The sequence below is a fragment of the Caretta caretta genome, chromosome 10, assembly GCF_965140235.1.
Source record: "Caretta caretta isolate rCarCar2 chromosome 10, rCarCar1.hap1, whole genome shotgun sequence".
Taxonomy (NCBI): Eukaryota; Metazoa; Chordata; order Testudines; family Cheloniidae; genus Caretta; species Caretta caretta.
The window spans coordinates 61,984,210-62,005,405 of NC_134215.1; the positions used below are offsets into that span (position 1 = coordinate 61,984,210).

The 21,196-nt window shown below is 48.0% G+C and overlaps 1 protein-coding gene across 1 annotated transcript in view; it reads left to right on the forward strand.

The window, feature by feature from the left end:
* The first annotated feature begins 6,864 nt into the window (after positions 1 to 6,864).
* ONECUT1 (one cut homeobox 1) overlaps positions 6,865 to 21,196 on the forward strand; it is a 38,954-nt gene continuing 24,622 nt past the window's right edge. The window contains exon 1 of the mRNA XM_048867585.2: positions 6,865 to 8,284. Within this exon, the coding sequence (XP_048723542.1) occupies positions 7,207 to 8,284 (1,078 nt within the window). The 5' untranslated portion in view covers positions 6,865 to 7,206. The remainder of the gene's footprint in view (positions 8,285 to 21,196) is intronic.

A 21,196-nucleotide genomic window follows, 5' to 3' on the forward strand; every position in this document is an offset into this window, starting at 1 on the left:
TTTCCGCCATCTGTTGAGGTAGGACTGAATTCTGACAAATACAATCTTGTAATCAGTTTTCCAGAGAATTAATAAAGCAGCCCCAATCACTTCGGAAATGTTGACTTTTTCAAATAGCTCTAATATTTGCCTTTGAGAGATGACTACTAAACGTGTATCAGCTCCTTTTCATTAGGAAAAGTTTTCCTCTAGGCTTACTCTGCATTTTGTCCTCTCCTTAGTCGTATTCAGAATCATGCTCTTCTCTCTCCAGGAGTCTGTGCGTTGTAACAGATCTGTTTGTTTGGGGTCCAGGGCAGAGGGCCTCGTGTCTCCCCTTTTGAACATCCCTGCATGGAACCTCAATGTATCGATAGATCTATGAGTTTGATCAAGGCAGAGGTCAATGTCGCCCGCCCCACCCTTTGATTTCCATGGATCACTGTCTGCCGATCTGGATATGGCCGGTATTATCAGACATACACTTCTGCCAAATATAGTCAGTGCTTAGCTCGCATTCGTCTCTGTGTAGATATAGACTGAGGCGTTTTCCACTGTAATGGGCCTAATTGTAGTGCTTAGGCACCCAATTGGATCCTTCGCCATTCCTGTGCTTGACATGACTTAGACCATCGTATATGGAGTGTAGATTGCATTATCCGAAGCGCTCCCATGCTCATCCCGTTCAGAGAGGCTCCTCTAGGCAATGAGCTGGCTAAGGGATGGATCAGTTTTCTTGTACTGAAGACTCAACCTCGACTATGACTACCTAGCACACAGAGACCTGTTACAAAGCAGCGTTTGCAACCACGCTGCACCCTTCCCCCTAATCCATGCTGCCAGCCCCTGGTATACCGTGCTAAACCCCGTGGGGTCTCAGGCAGCAGACCATGGTCTCCACCTTTCACACTGGGATGGGTGTCTTGTGGACCATTTATCTGGTGCATCTATTCCTACACTCCACAGGAAGCGCCCGGGTACTACAGTGATGGGCGGGTAGAGAAGCATGCGTCTCGTGTTGTGCTGAGCTAGGGAGCCGAGAAATAGTCCAGGGGAAGGAGAAATAGAGGCTAATCCCTCTGGAGGAGAGGAGAGATGTGGGAACCAGAGGGTGAGGACGAGATTAGCACGAAGAGGGGAGGGAAGAAAGTAAAACAGGGAGCAAGTGAGATGGAGGGAGTGACTGTGACCAGGGGTGGAGAGAGAAGAGGTGGTGGTACTCGGCTTGGGTTGTGGAAGCAGAGGGGAGGAGACCAGAGCGGGGAGTAGCAAGGGGCGAGAGAGGCAGGCCGAGCAGCGCGGGGGGCTGCAGGAAGGAGCGAGAGAGAACAAGACCAGGCAAGCTAGAGGAGGCCAGGTGTGGAGACAATGGAGCGAGGGGCACCGCAGGAGCAGGGGCGAATGGCGAGGGGTCACGGGGAGCGGGGCAAAGCGTGAGGATGGGACGGGTTTGTTTCCACTCCGGCAAACGGGGAGATGGCGCCCAGGAAAGGGCGAGGGGAAATAAACCGCATCGGGCAAACCCCGGGCAGCTAGCACAGAAGGAGAGAATAAAAGAGGGAGATGAAGGAAGGAGCCTGCAAGCCAGAAAACACCCTTCATCTCTCCTCCCTTCCCCAGAGCGTGTTTCCATCCCCCATGCCCTGCCCTGCTGAGCCCAGCAACCCTCTCACGGGAGAATAAAGCCCGTGCCCTGGAGGGCCCCAGTGTTAAGGTGCGGTCCTGTGGGGCTTTGAGGCTGGGGGTGGCTCTGTAGTGTCCCGGCTGGGAGGGTAGTTTTACCCCTTCATGCCAGTGTGGAGGGTAAATCACCGGCAGGCCAACTCTGAGCACCAGCTTCTGCGCCCTGCAGCTCAGAGCAGGGAGCTGTTCCATTCCACGCCTTTGGGTGAAACACTGGCCCCATGGGAGTCCGTGGTAAAACTCCTCCGGGGCCAAGACTTCACCCTCACTCTACTTCTGCAGGGTAGCCACTTAGCCAGCAACATTAGTTTAACATAAGCAGCCTATGTCCATTAGCTCAGTTCAGTATTGCTGGCTTTATTTGATTGCGGTTAAATTAGGGCTCAGGTTTGGGGGACAGCCTTGGGCCTGCGGTGGGAGTCCCAGACTCGGAGACCGGAGGCCTGGTTTCTAGTCTCAGCTCTGCCTGTGCTTTGGGCATTAATTCCCTCATTTGTAAAAAGGGAATAAGAAAGCTTGCTCACCTTTGTAAAGCCCTCTGAGCTGTACAGAGGAACAGCTCTATGTAAGTGCAGAACATTGTCCTATATTTGTTTCTAGCTACTTTGTTTTATTATCGTCTTGTGCTTTATTCTTGCTTGAAAATTTTGAGGTGCCTACAGAGACATCGTGCGATTTACCTTATTGTAACATCACCCCCCTTTCTTTTCAAGGCATTCCTCTCTTCCACTGGCTTCTGACAGTACTTTAAGAATAGCAAATGAAAGGTCAGATCATTTTCCTTTGTTTTGGCCAAGAATTTGGTCTAAAGATCAAACACAACAAACCTACGGTGGCTCCTTGTTCACAAAATATGCACTATGAATGTAGTAGAAGGTTCTCTTTTCTAGGAATACCGTATGAAAGATTTTATCAAATGTGCTTAATATTTGTTTAGCAAGTGGGTTTGTTTTCATCTTGATTAATATGAGCAGCATTTAATTCTAAATACACCATTTTGCACAGTTGTTTACAAAATGTTTGCAGGAGAAATTTCCAGGAAACCCTTGTAATAAAGTTCTAGCAGGAGACATTTCCAACTTATCCTATCATTTACTTTTCAGGTCACTTCAAAAGAGGGGTGGCTTGTTTTGTTCTGGGTTCACCCCTATGTTTGTCTTCACGTGGCCTCAGAAAATTTGTGAGACTGATTTGATTGCACTGATATTGGTAGCCAAAGATTGGCTGTTTATAACTGAGAGGTATCATCAAGATTTCACAATATAAAAGAGTCTTTGATCTGTTGCATTTTCCAGCGAGACGGGTGGCTAGGAAAGGATGATGGCAAATTTCAGTCATTGCTACTATTACAAACCTATGTACACAGTGAAGTGTACTTTGGACAAGAGAAGGACCAACGAGTTGCCCAACAATTCTACCTAGACAGCTTCGTTTTGCCAGGTTAGAACACATCTATCCACCATAGATAAATGATAACAGAGCCTCCTGTTTCAGATGAAAACATTTGAGTAATTGATACATCTAGCTAAATCTGCCTCTTTTGGGTCAACCACACTCCTTTCAGGATATCGCCATAACAAATGTAGAAAGCCTGTGGTCCTGGTGGTATGCAGTTTCTGAAGGATGAATGAACTGGAAGCGTTAATAAACATCAATCAGGGATAAATCTGCATTGACAGGGAGACTGTCTAAGCAACCCACTGGGGTTGGGGGTGTTTTCTCAAAACAGCATATGTGACTCCAAGAATTCATAAAGAGCAGTGGTGTAATACAGAGATTGCTAGATGTCCCTTTGACACATTATTCCAAATTTGTTAGATTAGCCCTGGAAATCTCACGAAGCAACGTGTTATTACCACATGTTCTGGCTACACAAAATCGCATCCAAGGGTTGATACACACCGTATTTTTATTTTTGCTGTTCAAACGCTCACTGATTTCATGGTAAGATCTGTATTGTAATGGTTCCATTGACATCATGTCAGGTCAAAAGATCTGTTTTGAAGATAACAGAAGTATCGTATTGATGTACATTACTCCTGCGACCAAAATGCTGGGAAGTACTTGACACTGAATACATTTTAGATCAACAGCCTTCTCATTACATAACAATCTCCTCGCTTTGACGGGACTTGGTACAAACAAACCCGCACTGCAAGAGACCTTCTGATCTTCCATGGGATCTGCAGGTGCTCAGCTCCTCTAATGATTGGCCTATTGTTTCTAGCCCAGCGATGGGCACATCTGATAGGATAGAAGTGTCTCACAAGAAGACACACGCTGCAATGGGCCATACACATTTACCTGGGCATCATAACCGGGACCAGTCATGTTAGTGGCTCAATATGCCCAGCTAGGAGTAGAGTGTTATTTAGTTTGAGTACGATTATTAAACTAAATTAATTCAGCGTCCCCAGCCAGTATAAGTGAATTCACAAGTGAGAAGACATTCCTACTTGAAAAGTAGTACTTGTGGCACCTTAGAGACTAACCAATTTCTTTGAGCATAAGCTTTCCTGAGCTACAGCTCACTTCATCGGATGCATACAAGTATGCATCCACTTGTATGCATCCGATGAAGTGAGCTGTAGCTCAGGAAAGCTTATGCTCAAAGAAATTGGTTAGTCTCTAAGGTGCCACATCCAATGAAGTGAGCTGTAGCTCACGAAAGCTTATGCTCAAATAAATTGGTTAGTCTCTAAGGTGCCACAAATACTCCTTTTCTTTTTGCGAATACAGACTAACACGGCTGTTACTCTGATTCCTACTTGAGGTTGCTACTCCTGCTTTAATTAACCAGACGTGGGTTGGGATTGTAAGACAGACGTTACGGAGGAGCACCCATTACTCTGGGGCGGGCAATAGAGGGAGGGCTGACTAGAAGGCACTCTCGTTCTGAGCCTTAACATTGGTCTAATCTGCATGTGTCTGTAAATAACCACTGCGGTGTCAACAGTTCAGCCGTGGAGCTGCTGTGTGCACCATTATAAAACATGATAAACCATTCTCCCCGGGTCACCGTCTCACTTGGCCATTACACCAGCTAACGTCAGCGGGCTGAAGACATGTTTAAATATATTATTTTTACGTGCAGTGAATAAGTATAAAAAATCCGGTTTAAAAAAACAAAACCCGTACCCCATGATGGTGCCTTTGTCAGCGAAGCAGGGCTGTGAGCTCATCTGATAGCATGGAAGGAAATCACTTTAATTTCCTTCCCTTTATTTTCTTCCACCCCAGCACAGTTATGTAGATACTATTGCGAAGCCGAGCCTGGCTTCTCCTAATCAGTTGTGTTATTTCCCCGTAGATCGGTTCAGATATAATGTAGAGTGTCATAATTCCACCCTCCCGCAGCTCGGGTTGGGGGGAGAGAAGCCACGTTCTAACTGGCTTGGTTCGTTATTGTTAATGGGCGAACAATAGGCACATCTGTCCTTTCTTCCACTATAAAAGCACCTTAGCTAACAAGTTTTTCTTTCTTTCTTTCTTTCCCTTTGGAAAAAACAGCGGCATGTGGTAGCTGGAGCGTCCTTACAAATGCTCGGTTTTCACAAGCCGGACAGTTGACGTTTTTTCCGCCCTGCCGCCCCCCCCCCCCCCCCAAACTCGCTCTGAGCTCATTCCCTGAAAGGGGGAGGGTTGGGGGGGGGGGGAGGCTCTCATTTAGTCCCAGCAGGTCGCAAGGACTGGAAAAGCTGCCAACTTGAGCTACTCCTCTAGAGCTGCAGTCTAATTGTCTTGCGGGGTTTCGGAGAGACGGGGGGAGAAAAGATGGGAAGGGGAGAGCGGAGGAGGGGAGCTGGGATCGGGGAGTGAAAGTAGATCATATGAAACACGGTCAATGAGGCTCTGTCTTCCCGGCTACCCGGACTTACAATAAAAGTTTCCCTAGCGAGAAGCAAAGAGCAGCGGGCCACAGGGAGCGAGGCGCCTCACAGGGGGTCGCCTTGCGGGCCCCCCCGAGGTGCGATCCCCATCCCCCTGTCGCTCTCCCATTGCATTTCCCCTGGGGGGCGGGGAGGGGAGCGAAGGGGACCCGTGTGAACAGCCCAGCTCTCCGAGCTGCTGCCCCAGGCGGGGGGCGGCTCTCACTCCCCGAACCACTGGGAGCGCAGCGGCTTTGCGGGTGTGTCCCGCGGCTGCCGGGCTTTTGTTGGTTGGCTGGCTGACTCGGACGCTGCGATTTTTCACCTTGATGTGTCGACTTGAGGAAACCCGGAAGTTAATATTAAAATTCAATTTAAGGAGGCTAGCTCACTAAAAATGCTAAGTCACCAAAGGGGAGGGACCGGCCGCTTTAATTACACAGGGAAGCTCCCACGCGTCTCCCGCACCTAGAGGGAAGGGCGACGGGGAGGCAGGGGGACCCACCACTCCGCAGCTCGGACCCCGCGCCCCTGAGCAGCCTCCCTCCCTCCCTGCCGAGCCCCGCCGAGCTTGCCGTGTGGGTGGAGGTGATGGGTTACTGGGGGGTGAAGGGCTCGCCTGCAGCGCACTGAACAAGCTGGGGATCTACAGCCCTGTTCACATCCCGGGTGAAAGCGCTGATGGGGCTGTCCCCGGCCAGGGTGCAGCAGATCTGCCTCCAGCCCCGGCAGCCCCGCTCCGTGGGGAGCAACCTGCAGTCCTGGTTACCTGCCTGGGCGTGGGAGACCAGAGCCAAGCTGCAGCTCGCCCTGCTCCTCCGGCTTCTCTTGGTGGCTGGGGCGCTCAGGGTCAGACAGCTGGAGGGAGGGCTGCGATCGATGTGAAGGGCCACACAAAACGGCGGGGGGGGGGGCGGTGGCAGGGGTGGGCACAACCCTACAGCGGCCGGGGCAGGTGTGCCCGGCCAGGGTGTGTTTTTGACAGGCACAAGCTCCAGAGCAGCTCCTTTGTGCTCTGCGCAGCCGAGGAGTTGTGCTCGTTTTCCTGTCCGCAGCCATCTAATCTGCTGGCGGGGACATGCAGACTTTTGCAGCTCGCTGCCTGTGGGCTGAGTGCAGGCTTCCCCCCCCCCACCCCCCACCCCCCGAGCCCCACCGCCCCCTTCCCCAGGAGGGGCTGCTCCGGAGCTTGGGAGCGGAGAGAGCCGGGCTTAGATAGGAAGGAGAGACGGTCCAGCTTCCTTAATATGTACGGTGATGTCACGGGCAGGAGTGTGTATGTGTAAGGGGGGGGGGGGGTCTGGGGGTGTGCATGGGGCCGCCAGCGCGCATGTCTGCTCTCTACCAGCAGCAGCAGCTGCAGCAGCGGGCGCTGTGGCCAAAGACATTGAAACAGTAAGAGACATGGCTAGAGATGGCGAGGGACGCGACCAGACACCTACTGGGGCTGCTGAGGCTGTTTTAAAAGAACGGGGGCCTTAAAATTGATCAACCGTCACAAAAAAAAAAAAAACAAATCACGCAGAAAGAGAGAGCCCCACCAACCCCCCCGCCCCACGCGCCTGATCCTTTCCACAGGGGCTGGAATCCTGCATGCCTCCAACGTGAAGACCTCCTAGGACCTTCCAGCCACAGGCCAGATAGATGTGGTGTCCACAAGCCTGCACGAATAACAATGAACGCGCAGCTGACGATGGAGAACATTGGCGATCTGCACGGGGTGAGCCATGAGCCGGTGCCAACCACGGCCGATCTGATGAGCAGCAGCCCCCATCACAGGAGCTCGGTGGCCCATCGCAGCAATCATTTGCCAGCCCACCCTCGCTCCATGGGCATGGCTTCCATCCTGGACGGTGGCGACTACCACCACCACCACCGGCCTCCTGACCACGCTCTGACGGGACCCCTGCATCCCACCATGACTATGGCCTGCGAGACACCCCCTGGGATGAGCATGAGCAGCACCTACACCACATTAACCCCTCTGCAACCGCTACCTCCCATCTCCACCGTCTCGGACAAGTTCCCTCACCATCACCACCATCATCACCACCACCATCACCACCAGCGGATCCCTGGGAATGTGAGCGGCAGCTTCACCCTCATGAGGGACGAGCGGGGTCTGGCTTCTATGAACAATCTCTACACCCCCTACCATAAGGATGTTACCGGCATGGGGCAGAGCCTCTCCCCTTTGTCTGGATCAGGCCTGGGGGGCATCCACAACTCCCAGCAAGGGCTGCCTCATTACGCTCACCCCAGTGCCCCCATGCCTGCCGAGAAAATGCTCACCCCGAACGGATTCGAAGCCCACCACCCTGCCATGCTGGGCAGGCATGGGGACCAACATCTCACCCCTACATCCGCTGGCATGGTGCCTATCAATGGGATCCCGCATCACCCTCATGCCCACCTGAATGCCCAGAGTCACGGGCAAATTCTGGGTTCTGCCAGGGAACAAAACCCTTCTGTCACTGGTTCGCAGGTCAACAGTGGAAGTAATTCAGGGCAAATGGAAGAAATCAATACCAAAGAAGTAGCTCAGAGGATCACCACCGAGCTCAAACGGTACAGCATCCCCCAGGCTATCTTCGCCCAGCGGGTGCTGTGCCGGTCTCAAGGGACCCTCTCAGACCTATTGAGGAACCCCAAGCCCTGGAGCAAACTCAAATCCGGCCGGGAGACCTTTCGGAGGATGTGGAAGTGGCTTCAGGAGCCAGAATTCCAGAGAATGTCTGCTCTCAGGCTAGCAGGTGAGCCTCAGCGATTACTGCTGTGTTTGTGTGGCTAGGCAGACAGAGAGCTTGCCCAGGACAAGCCCATTCCAATACGTGTGTGCAGATAAATAATATCACAGGTCACATCACGCCTTGTATTTTGTTCCTTTCCAGTGCAATATGTCTCTCCCTTTCAAGTCTGACATTCCCACTGGATTTCCTTTCTAGCTCCTTCACATGAAAGGGGAGCGTTTGATTTATTTGCACCGTTGTCCCAGTTCCTAAACAATGATATGCGAGGATGGTGAGGCATAAGGCAGGCTGTGGGTGCTGTCATGCCACTGTGCGTGTCTAGGGCTAGGGGAGAGAAACGGGGGGGGGGGTCATGCTGTGTACTGTGACACCCACAGGATCAAAATCTACCAAGTCAGGTCTTATTATATAGACATGTAACATGTTTATACCTGTGAACTGTACACAACATTGCATGTATATGTACATCAACTAGAAGGTGCACAGAGGAGCAAAAGCTAATTGATATTTTGGAGTGCCCATGAAATACGGATCAGGCCCCGGATAAGATAGATATTTCCTGTTATTGCCTATCTTCATATTTGTATATTTGCAAATGCTCTCTGGTGTGAGGTACAGCCAACTGACCAGCACACAGAACTAAACTCAGCTGTTGTATATAAAATTGCTTTCAAACTTAACATTCTCTGTCTCTGTGTGTGTGCGTGTGTGTACTTTCTCTGCCTCTTACACACACACACACACACTCCTGAAGTGTTGGGAAACCCTATGGTGGAGACTTAGGTGAGGCTTCACAATATTTCAAGCACCTCTCTGTTAAATGATGTTACCCATATGTTTGCATCTACCTTTTCGTCGCGTTTCTTTGGGGTTATTTGCTTGTATAAGAAATAAGAGTATCATAAAAGGCTGCCCAGAGCGAAATATTCATGTTTGTTTGTGTGATCGTGTTGTAACTGGGTTTATTACCTGATAATTGTGGGGTTTGTTAACCCAGACTGTAGATTTAAAAAAAAAGAAAATCCATTTAAATGTTTCGGTGAGGTGTTGTGGAAATTGAAGCTAAGAGCTCATAATAAATCGTTTTATACACTTCGGTGGATCTACTCTGTAACAAAAGTAGCGTTGTGACAAGGGTGAATAGATAATAGCTAAATTGAAAGGGGAGCAGATGCTAGTTTCCTATTCTGCTTATTTCGGATCGGGCATTTTAGAACTTTGCTTTTTGACGCAAATGATACAATTATGGAATGTAACTTGTGGCTAAAGAGAAGGAATGGAACTGGTTAAAACTGCAAATGATCACAAGTATCATTAGTCCACAGAATTCTGATTTACATAGTTCCAGTCTGTATATGCATGTGAGAATAAGTATGTGTTATGCACAATTTATGCACTGACTCAGTAATTGGTGGCGAACAGAAATAGCACCTGGGATTAACATGGCCATAATTCGCTAGTTCTGTTTCGTCCTAGGGAATGGCTGGCTGTATTGTCTGCTGTGACCCGAAAGAGCAGAGTAAGAATATTTCAATCCATTTCGTTTGTCTCTCTCTTTATTTTATCCCCCACCCCCAACTTGTACTCAGTCATAGTACAGAGCCCGAGTTTAATATGATGGTGGTGCCTTGAGTGAGGGTTTGCTAATTAACTGATAGGTCTCTATTAATTTGTCCCTGGAGAATGCCAGACAGTCAATCCGAGTTGGAGTCAGGGTCACTGATCCGTTTCACAGACAAAAATCAAGGGAAGGGCCAAATCCTCTCTTTCCAGTGCACAAACGGGTCTGCGCCTCTGCCTAAACAGTAGAATGAATACGGTAATAAATGCTCCCTGGCTATTCGGAGGCCCCAAACTGGCTACACATTTGATTCCTCGCCTCCTTTTCCTATGCTTATGCTCGCTTGGCTTTGGAGTCTGCACTGGTGGGAGAAAGGGGATCTAGCAGTGACCTTTTCTCTCTCAATCTGGAAATGGTCTCTCTACATTAACAGGGGCGGATGAGGCGAGAGGTGTAGCACTGTCTGGTTTTCTCACTCCTCCAGAGTCATGTAGGTTTCACAAGTCTGATCTGCCAGAAAATCCCATTCTCTCTCTCTCTCTCTCCCAATAACAAACCCCACGAAAGGTAAATCCCAGCCCTGCTGCGGCTGTCCAGGGGGGAGGCGGGGGAGGGATGGAGTTGGTGCCTGAGATCTCCCCTTAACGATTGACAGGGCGAACTTCGATTTGGAGTGTATTTTTAGGACAATTTGGACGACCTGAATTTCCACTTATTTACATAGATCGATACTGGAAACAACCACTTGAATTAGAATATGTTGGAGCCCCCTTCTTGGCATGAGTTGAAGGAAATTATGCCAAGCCAGGCTCGGCTGCTGAAAAGAAGATAGATGGGAGCGGGCGGCCGATTTCTGCAATGTATGGTTGACAAGCTACTCCTCGCACTTCCAAAGATTCAGAGAAACAGGCAGCATTGTTCCGTACTGCCCCAAATCAACCCCCCCCCCCCCCCAGCCTCCCACGAATTCCTCCTCCAGCCCTCCCCATCAGGACAGCTCTGGGTATAAGTGGATCTCCATAATCTCTTTAGGAAGACAAAGACTCATTATTCCGCCCTCTCCTTCAAATCCAACCTGAATGGTTGCACATGAGGGAAACAGAGCCCCATCCCTAAGGGTAATTTAAGCAAACATGGACCTAGAGTCACAGCATCTACTCTGACCTGGGGGAGGGAACGGGGCTCTGGCTGCAACTGTTTATTTTTTAATCCTTCCGGCTTTGTAACAAGTTCCTGCGTCTCCCCTGTAAATATTGTAGGACTGTTAGGATCTGGAAGACAGATCCGGATCCTCTCAGGACCAGTCACCGTGCCTTTTCTGTCTAGCGTGCGTCCCTGCAGGGGCTGGCGATTGGAAGCGACTGAGCCTCCTCATTAGCCGGGACTCTATGGTGTGCTTGTTGCCACTGCTCGAGCTCCTGTCCCTTATCCAGACTGCTCTGCTAAACACCCACCCTCTGTTCTCCGGGCTTGCTGCCTGTCTTGTGACCCCGGGCAGGAGCTCCTTAACGGGGGTCTGCTCAGCGCCTAGCCCTGGCATTGACCTCCGGGGCCCCAGGCCGGGCCACTCCTTGTCTCCAGCATAGCAGCCACCGAGTGGGATTGGGGAAGGGGGCGCAAGGCCGATGCTCACAGACGCAGGGCTGCAGCCGGTCCCGGGCACTGGGGGTGTGCACTGGCCGAGGGGAGGGGAGAATCCCTAGGAAGGACTCCGAGCCTGGCCCGGGGCGGGGGGGGGGCAGCAGGGGGAGATAGGGAGGGACAGACCTGGAGCCCTGGACCGTGAGAGGCCCCCTGGTTATCCTGCCACAGGGGGGAGGCAATAATCGTCGCGGACTCAGGACAGAGCAAAGCTGCAGTTTCCTGGAAGAGCTCGGGCAGTGGGGGTCACTCGCTCCCATTGCGGACTGGTGGGGAACCCCAGGGGAGCAGGAAACTGTGCGATTCGGCACCGCCCTGGACCCTGCCACTGCCCCGAACGGAGGAGGGCCCTGGGCCGGAGATCCCTGCACCTGCCTGGCTGGAGGCGAAGCCCAGCGCCCGGCTCTGGCCTGCAAAGGGGCAGTTCGGGAACACGTGTCTGTTTACAGGGAGCTGATTCCGGATCCATGGGGCTCTGGGCGCTCACACGCACCGGGCCGGGGCCTTCTCCAGGGCGGACGCCAGCCACTCCCATCCCCCGTTGTGGGTTCCCAGCACAGCCCCCGGCTGCCCCCGCACCCCGCCGGTAGCCAGTGGGCGTTTGGGGGGGCGCTGGTTAGTTCTCGGGCTGGCCCCCAGTAATGCAAAATGCCCGCGTTCAGGGCAGGCTGCCATGCTCTGGGATGCAAGCGTTGCTAGAAAGGCAATCTGCTGTAAATGCATAAACTATCGATTTTATTTTGTGCAGGTTTTAAATGTGTGATGATCTTACTAAGTGGTAAAAATCTACCCCGATTGATATTGATGTATGAACATCAATTGGAAATATCATAAATTACTCCAGCCAACGCAAATTAAATTTCACGTCCAAATTATAACTCACTCTCGAGCATTTAGAGAATTATCAGGCAGATTAATATCCCGAGTAGGCTGTCAGACTCTTTATTTATTTTCTGTGCGTTTCTTAAAGCCAACATCAAGAAGGCGACAAGGACGAAAACAAAACCCTGGTTATTTTAGACTTCACAGTCTTGTCCAGCACTTTATCTTGAGTATTTGCCCCTTCCAGCGATCCCTGGGGGTTTCTTACCTCCCAGATTACACCGAAGCTCCGACAAATAAAGGGAAAATTGGTAGTTACATGGAAGCTGTATTGAGGTCTTGACACTTCCTGGGCTGTCTCTCGAAATGTAAGCAGAACTGCTAATTGCAAAGCTGACCTCTTCCAGCCTCCATTTTATTCACCCCATCTTCCTTCTCCTGTCCATCCTCCTTTCCTTTGTTTGGTCCCCCCTCTGCCCTTCAGCACTGCATATTTATCAATTTATCCGTTTTTTCTCCTTCCGTCTTAGAAACTTATTCTTTCAGGGATGATTTCTTTTTTTGCCTTCGTGGTGTTTAAAGGGGAAAGTCAAGCATTAGTCATTATTATGAATATTAATACAAGGCTAGAGGCCATCTACAATCTTTGGGGTCGGGATGGCGATTTATTTTAGCGTGCAAGGTAGAGTTGACAAAAAATAGCTTTAACAAGAGTGAAGGCTTGACACGACAGAGCTAGCCCAGGAAAAAGAAACGTGCCCACCTCGCTGTGAGCTGGATATAGGGTCTGAAATGAGTCTGTCCAAATGATGCTCTCCGAAAGGCGTGTTTTGAAAATGACACCAGAGCCACACACATAGACACTTGCCCAGCCAAGGGAGACTCAATTCAGAGCGCGAAGAAGGTAAAACGTTAAGGTGAGCTCGGATCTGGAGATAACTGAACAATACAAGAGAAAGCTACAAGTGCGCTGGGCTGGACGGGACAGAACTCCCCAGATCTATTGCACAACGAGGTGGTCCGAAGACCCCAGAGTTTATCAAACGGCAGCTTCCCAGCAGCCTGTTCTCAAACAGACTCTTTCACTGATGCATTTTATTTCCAATTTCTAGACAGAACAACGTCCCTGTTCTCCTCCGAAGGCAGCAGGTCCCCAGGACTACAGCGCCCAAGGAGGGAAGCTGGGCGCTTTCGGATATAGGGAACATTTCCTCTGCAAATGGCTCACCCTAAATTGCAGGCAAAGGGTTTGCCCACAGGCGCTGCCCGCTGCTGCATGGCACAGGGTGACTTTGCTTCCTAGATCAGGAATCAGTCAATATCTTCCAGAAACCTAATTTAAAAAAGAATCGTTGCTTTGCCTTTTTTTCCCCCCTCACACTTGTTTTCCTCCATAAGAAATTAAATCTCAACTCAGCTGAATCCTGGGAAACCGGAGAGAAATTCTCACCAATTTAACTGTAAAGAAATCAATACTGTAATCAGGGCAGTTTTCCCATTAAATATGAAATCTAATGAACGCCGTTTGCAACATTTACCCTGAAGACGACTGTGTGCAAACTCACCGCGTGCAAGGAAAGGTCGATGCGTTTCTGATATTAGCAGATCGTCACTCGAGCAGGCAATTAGTTCATCATTAGAGATCTGTTTAATATTTACACAGTGGAGATTATGCATAAATATAGTTGCATCAGAAAAGATACATTAATCGATTTTCGGTTGAACATTAATGTCTTGCTGCTTGTTTTAGTTATGGGGAGCCTATAATCGTACAGTTTTTAAAAGACTGCGAATCTCCCTTCAAGGAAACTGAAAAGCGACGCACCTGCAGTCTGATCATTAAACAAGCCATCCCACGCCCATAGGCCTGTGCCTTGCAAAGTGGACATCTATTTACACATCTCTGTGACTTGTACAAGTGCTGTTTGTTAGAGAGAGAGCTTTGGGGAAAGGTTTCTCCTCCTGTGTGTTTGTTTTATGAATTAATTGCTAAAGGGAATCGAGTGTATTAGGACATTCCAAGCCTAAAACAAGCAATGAGGCTAGGCGATTTTTTTTAAAGTTCACATTTCTCTTCAGATCTTGGGGGAGGGTAAAGTTCCCAGCTGTGCATTTCAGAGGATGCCTCTGCTTCCCCCCAGAACAACTCATTAGCTGCCATTTACCTACAGGTCACGTGTTGTATCAGTTAGCAACCAGCTTTGTGGTTTCGCTGGGATTGCTCTGAAGCAGCCCTTTAAATAAGATAAAGTTAACTGCATTCGCCCTAGCTGGTTTGGCAGATAGCAGCAGCCGGTTACTCAAAATGATAAGGGCCGAACCAGAAATCCCTTTCCCCTGGCAGCTAGTAACAAGTGCTCTGAGAAAGTCCTCCAGTGAGGAATCTGCGATTGTTTGTTGTTGGTGTCCTTGTAGCCTGATTGATTTATAACCAGCTAATACACGGCCTCATTTGCTTCTTGTTAATATTTATCCAAAGGAGGGACTGAAGGACTGCTTGGCTCTCTGGTAGCATGTCAATAGGGAACCGCGTTCCTCTGGGCCGGGCTTGCAGAGCATTCTGCAGTCAGAAGCAGGGGCGGCTGAACACAGGGAAGCCACAACTTGCTGTATGAGATCAGAAACACACGCAATGCTCAGGGCATGGCTTGACGGGCTCGTGGCTATCTGGGCCACCCTGCCTCTCTGGTGTGCGAGCAGCCCATAGCACTTCCGCAGCAACGCCAACGTTGCTCCCTGAAACGAGCTAAACCAAGGCATTAGTGTCAGGAAATAGAGCTGCGGGGAGGGGCCCAGGGGCTCGAAGGGGTGAAATTGAAGGGGCTCTCTTCCAGTCCCGAAGTCTCAGGGATGTGATTGATTCTTGTGACATGAGCATCCAGTTAAGGGCTTGACTTTCCCTGGGTTTTCATGCACTTTGAACAGGCAAATCACCTGCTTCTGTGGTTCATTGTCTATTTCTTATGAGCAACAAAAAAGCATTTCTGGATTGCCTGTCACCCGAAAGGGGCAGGGGCAGCAGAGAAAGGGACTTGCTTGGTTCCAATGTACAAAAGCGGTGTAACTAGGAAGAAAGATAACTTGCAATGAGTTGCAAAAAAAGTTCAACCCGGGTTAACCCTGGCTATAGCCACAGCCATGCCGATTTGCTGCGCTGGAGCTCTTCCGTTTGAAACCGATCTTCCCTGTTTCTTTTTAAGATGCTGCCATAATGTAAATGGTTCACATCTCTGGTTATTTATTTGACGTGGCAGAACTCCTCTGAAATCATAGTGTGCTGGGAGTGAAGCGCATTGGGATGCGGGACAAAGAAGCTGTGGGAGAGGGGGTGATAAACAGATAAAGGAGGATTTGGGGATTACCTTGCTAGTCAGTAACAACCCTTAGTTGCCACAACAGGTGTTTAAAGTTGTTTAAACATTCCTTTTCCCCAAATGACATTTTCCCACGGTTTCCTAGTCATTATTCAGCTCTGATTTTTGTTTGTAATTAATCACGTTTGAATTGAAAGACACACTGGTGCTGGGCAGGGAATGATATTTTAGAAAGAAACTGTAAGAGGAAGAGAGATATTAAGGAGATGTGATTGTCCCTGGTGGTTCTCTTCCGGACTGCCATTTTGATGATGATGTGAGATTGCATCAAAATGGGAGCTGCTCCTGGCCTTTTGGGGAAGGCCTCTTGTCTAAAGTCAACCCGGGATTGTTTCTTTCCAGTAAAGAAATGGGGTTTGACGAGGAAATGTGCGCTCATGTAAATCCCACCGGCATACAATGCAAGGATCCTGAACTGCAACTATTCCAAAAAGAGGTGTCACAGATTCACATGCAATTGGAGGGGCTGGGACCCAAGCCTAACTGGGACCCCAGTTCATAGACACAGCCGCAGTACATACATAGCGAGTGATTGCATAGTCTCACCGTTCCTGAGACCTCTGTTGGACTTTGCTGCTCATAATTTCTTCTACAAACTAATCCCCAATAGTTGTGTTGTTATATATATACAACTATATATATACAATATGCATAGTGCTCATTTGAAGTGTGTGCATTGTACACAAGACTATCCGCTAATCTGAATGGAAAGAAATCAGTTAATTGCATCATACTGTCCGCAGATTTCTCACATCGCCTCTCAACAAATTAAAGAAACACTGTACGCATAATATTGACATGCTGCCCTACATTTCTATGGCCATTTTACTTCCTTGTTCGCGCCATGCTTGTTGTTCAGAAGCCATGCGCCATCTACTGTCCAACAGTAGCTAGTGCGAAAAGCTGTAAAGTACCAACTGGTCTTTGTACTAGTGGCGAGTTCTAATTGATGGGTGCGGGGTATTTTGGAGAAATCTCTCCTAGAGAGGCATCTGTTGTTTCTGCGGCACGTGTCGTCGCCTCTGAACGTATCAAGTCCTAATTAAGATACAAAAATACAGACAACTTTCACGAAACTTTGCAAACATCTGGTTGCCAAAAAGTTGCTAATAAGAGGGCATGTTCATTTCAGTCGCTTGAAAGGAAAGTTTTTCTGTTTGTTTCTTTAAGGATTAGGGTTCATGTGAATGAGAATCTATGAAATGAAGACTAATTTTTCAAGCAAAACTAAGGCTGCGCCTTCGCTCATATGTGGTGGGGGAGTCTATTGCCCTTTTTTGTTCTAAACTGGGTTTTGATTGATAAGCCCATCGCAGCCAGAATTCGAGCACAGGTAGGCTTCTGAATTTCAGCACTTTGGACAGTTACCTGCCTGCTCCCCCGTTGCGATTTCTATTCACAGATCTTCGTCTCCTACTCCGCGTGCTGCATTTCCTGCGGGTCTCACGTGGGAACGGTTGTTGGTGACATTATAGACAAAAGGGAAACTACTGATTTCGTACAATAAAGTCAAGAGAGGTAAAGAACAGGAGGGGTGAGCATATTGGCCGCGTGCTTCCAATGAATCATACAAGTCCAGTGAACTTTTATTCGGAAAGCTGATGTTCTCCTCTCTAACACAGGAGCATCAATAGCATCGATGATGCATAATGCCAGCGTGCAGGGATCCGGCTGCGAGGATGTCGCACGCGCAAGGTCCTCCCCCCACTCTTTCCCTCCCTTCCCACCCACATTACACCTGGAGGCTTTAGCCACGCACATGCATGGGGACGATCGCTCCAGAGCAGGCAGAGTGTTTCCATTGCTGTGACACCTCCAGGGGCATGACACCGCAATGCTTGGCGAATGCGTTTCAGTGGCTGGGGGGTGCAGGGAAATGCTGAAGAAACAGTGGCCAGGAAGCAGTGCTTAGCGGGTTACTGGTACCCTGCGAACTTGAGCACGAGTTCGGGGGTGAGGATAATAGGAGACTGATTAGGAAGGGAAAAGAGAGAGAGCGAATTCTCTAGCTAGAGAGTGGTGTTTCCGGTCCCAATTGGTGCATGGGGCTGTAGGGAAATTTGTCACAATGCTGCGATCGAGCGCTGGGCACTTGCAAACCACGGCTGTCAGATAACCAGGGGGGAATCTCTCAGTACTCACAAAGAATGATCCTAAAAGGCACAGATAGTGAATCCTTTCCTATCTATTCCTTTATTAGTTCCTAATTGAATGAACCCACGTGTTTAGCCTGGGCAGAGCTGTCATGTGCCCTCTGGCCGATCCCTACGGTAACACATCACAAAAGCAGCTCATACTTTGGGACAATTAGTGGGCTTAGGGCTGAAGAGTAGGATTTATCGCTGAGGTGCAGTAGGGCTTCATCAGAAGCCTACTGGAGTCTTCAATGGGCTTGGGATCGGGGCCTACCCGAGCTGTGTGTAGCAGGTTGCACAATAGCCTGGTGGCATCATACCCAGGGCCACATCAGCACAAAACCTGTCATTTTCGTGACCACGAGATTTATTTATGAGCAAATCAATACATGTCAACGTGACAGAGAGGGCAACTTCCTGCGGTATCTTGGCGAGATGATATTGTATTACCTGTGTGAATGGTTTGTGTATAATTTTAGGTCAGGGATTGTATGCACTCCATGGGGGGGAGGGCTACCACAGCTTCTCCAGGAAGGGAAAGCAGTAGGGGATGATCAAGAAAAATCACTAAGGTTATAACACCTGCAGGTAGGCACCACCTCCTGGGGAGGCTCTCCTATTCTGGTTCTCCAGAGACCAACAGATAAAGCAGGACTTTTGGATAAACAGCCTGAGCTTAAACTTACTTGGGGCCTTAGTTCTGGTTCTTGATCTAAAGAATGATGTGAACTTGTAACCAGAGGAAAACCCAGTTGTGAGGTTGGAAGGCCTGACACCTACCTACCAGATCCCAATGCTGGAATTGGGGGTGCTCTGGTAAGCTTGTTAGCATGTGGATAGGTTCTTTTATTTTTTCTATGTTTTTTGTTGTAATGCTTTTACTTTAAGAATAAATGTGCTTGCTGAGAAGGAGCTGTGACATAACTGCAAGAAATACACTGGTCTTAGTCCTTGAAGTAAAAGCAAAGCACAGGCATTGGGCTTTTAGACAGACTGGCTTGCTAAGGCTACCCCAGTGTGGATCATGGAGGTGTGCAGCCTTTAAAACCCCTGTCAGAAGGGAATGAGATGTAGGCCTCCACCCAGTGGAGGTGATGGCTAGGAGCCAGAAATCTTTTAGTGGATGCTCTTGAGGGACCATGGAGGAGAAATACAGTGCAGTTACCCTACAACTATGCCATTCAACTCTTACTTTAGATAAATATAAACTTATTTTCAAATATCATATCTTGATAAAACTAAAATGATGCTTCCTGGATTTGTTCCAAGATGCATCATCTTTTGGCCAGTAAGAAAGTTGATTTTGGTTGTGTAATGGCAAAATAATCATTTGAAGGAGAATTTTCCAGGAACAAGAATAGTTTTGATTGTACCCCATTTTACAGTGATAACAATCTTCAATGCTAAAATTGGATATGTTCCCACAATGTTAAATGAAGGGTACATTGATTATTGTTCAGTAACTTTTACACACAGTATTACTGACTAACTCATAATGCTAAGGCCCAGATGACCTAAGGATTTTTGTATTTAACTTTTTAAATTATTTTTTTTCTGTTGGACCACCAACCTGCTGCCACTTCAAACTGAACTTCAAATACTAGTGTACCACTTGTAATTCCAGCTAATTTTAAATAAGAAGACACAAACTTCCATTCTTTAGTGATTTTGCTCCAAAAAATTGAAGAGAACCTGAAGGTCCTAGACAGTTTTAAAGTACAGTGATATTAACATGAAATACTATGAGGGTTAGTCTGAAATAATCGAAAAGATTACTGACTTTTGCAAATTCTAGCTGCTCATTTGTATGTTCTTGACAAACATTTTGAAATACTTTCATGAATATTTATGCAACAATGACACTGCAGAAATGCATTTTCACCAGTTTCAACAGAAATCCTATATCAATATTTCTATAATTTCTACAGGAGGGAGCTCTTTTGTATATGCTGACTGAAAGCATGTTTTAAAAGCAAAACAGATACTTCATGTAGCTTTAAAATCCATGTAGACCGAAATAGCTACATTTTATCATGATGAGGCTTGATTATTTTGTTTAATCCCGAAGCTTGTTAGCCACCCACTTTTTAAAATAACCATAGTAAAATCAAAATTAAACGTCTCTTTGAAACTGAGATGTTCATTTATCCATATTACGAATATATTCAATTTTATTAACCAATAAGAAATATTTGCCCTATGATGCTCAGAATGAACTAAATATTTCATTACTTCACTCTGGAGGTCACAAAGGCATGAATAACTGGGGCCAAGACTACATCAGAGAGAAATGGTTACAACAGTGAGACATCGCGTTATTAAATATCCAGTTTTTGCTCAAACTAAGGCAGAGATTGAGTTGAGTATTTGTATCTTTCCTTCCTCTCTATACCACAAATGAGGAAGAGGCGCCACCTAGCGCCCATCACCGCTAACAGCTATCTAAACTGGTGAGTGCGATACGAATGGCGAGCATGATTAAAATATTGATGTAGTCACAAGAACCGTTCATTAAGGCAATTTAATCTTTGCTATTAATGTCCCTTCAATTCATTTGGGGTAATTAAGATGCAGTTAAAGTGATTACATTCTAATTACTTATGCTAGACGAAGGAGCGTTTGCCACGCTAATGCGGTTAACTAAGGACTCAGCGAAAGAAAGTTAACATTTGCTTTAAATGATGTAACGGGAAAATCAGGTCCTTTCCCTGTATTATTCCAGTTAGCAGCATATTCCGTAAGGGTGACGTCAGCTACTGGAGCAGTTAAGGATCCCTCAACACTGCAATGGGGGGTAAACCCCGGAATCCCAGCCCTGTTGAGTCAGCACCACTCAATCTGGATCACTTTGTTATTGCAGTGGAAGCAAATTAAGGTCACTAATTTTCATACAGTGCCTATAACTGGGATGCTTACAATTAAGATTCGCTGCTGAAATCTCCCTGGCCAATCTGTGGACATTCTGCCTTGTTTCCCACAGAAAAAGGCTTTATTGTCAAACTGTTCTTTTATTCAGATATTAAATAGCAACAAAGTGAGCAGAACTGGAATCCAATTTGAGTAAGGTGAGAGATGAAGTAGGAGGATATATCCTAGCACTCACTGTCCAAACATCTAGAGTGGAGTAGGATGACAGTGAAATACTGCACTCTAAAGAAGCGTAAACCTGAACAGTCATTGTGTTTTTATATGTAAACGGGATTGATCTATGTCAGGAGTGGAAAGAAATAACATGGTGTAGTTTAGGATGTACCCTACAATTTTTAAACCATTAATATACTCTTCTGCTGGTGTGGGGGAGAAAGAGCCATTCTTTAGTAAACAGTGTAAGCAGCACTAATGTTTTACTGGGCTGGAGAGGCTTTAAGCTGGGAATGAGTCA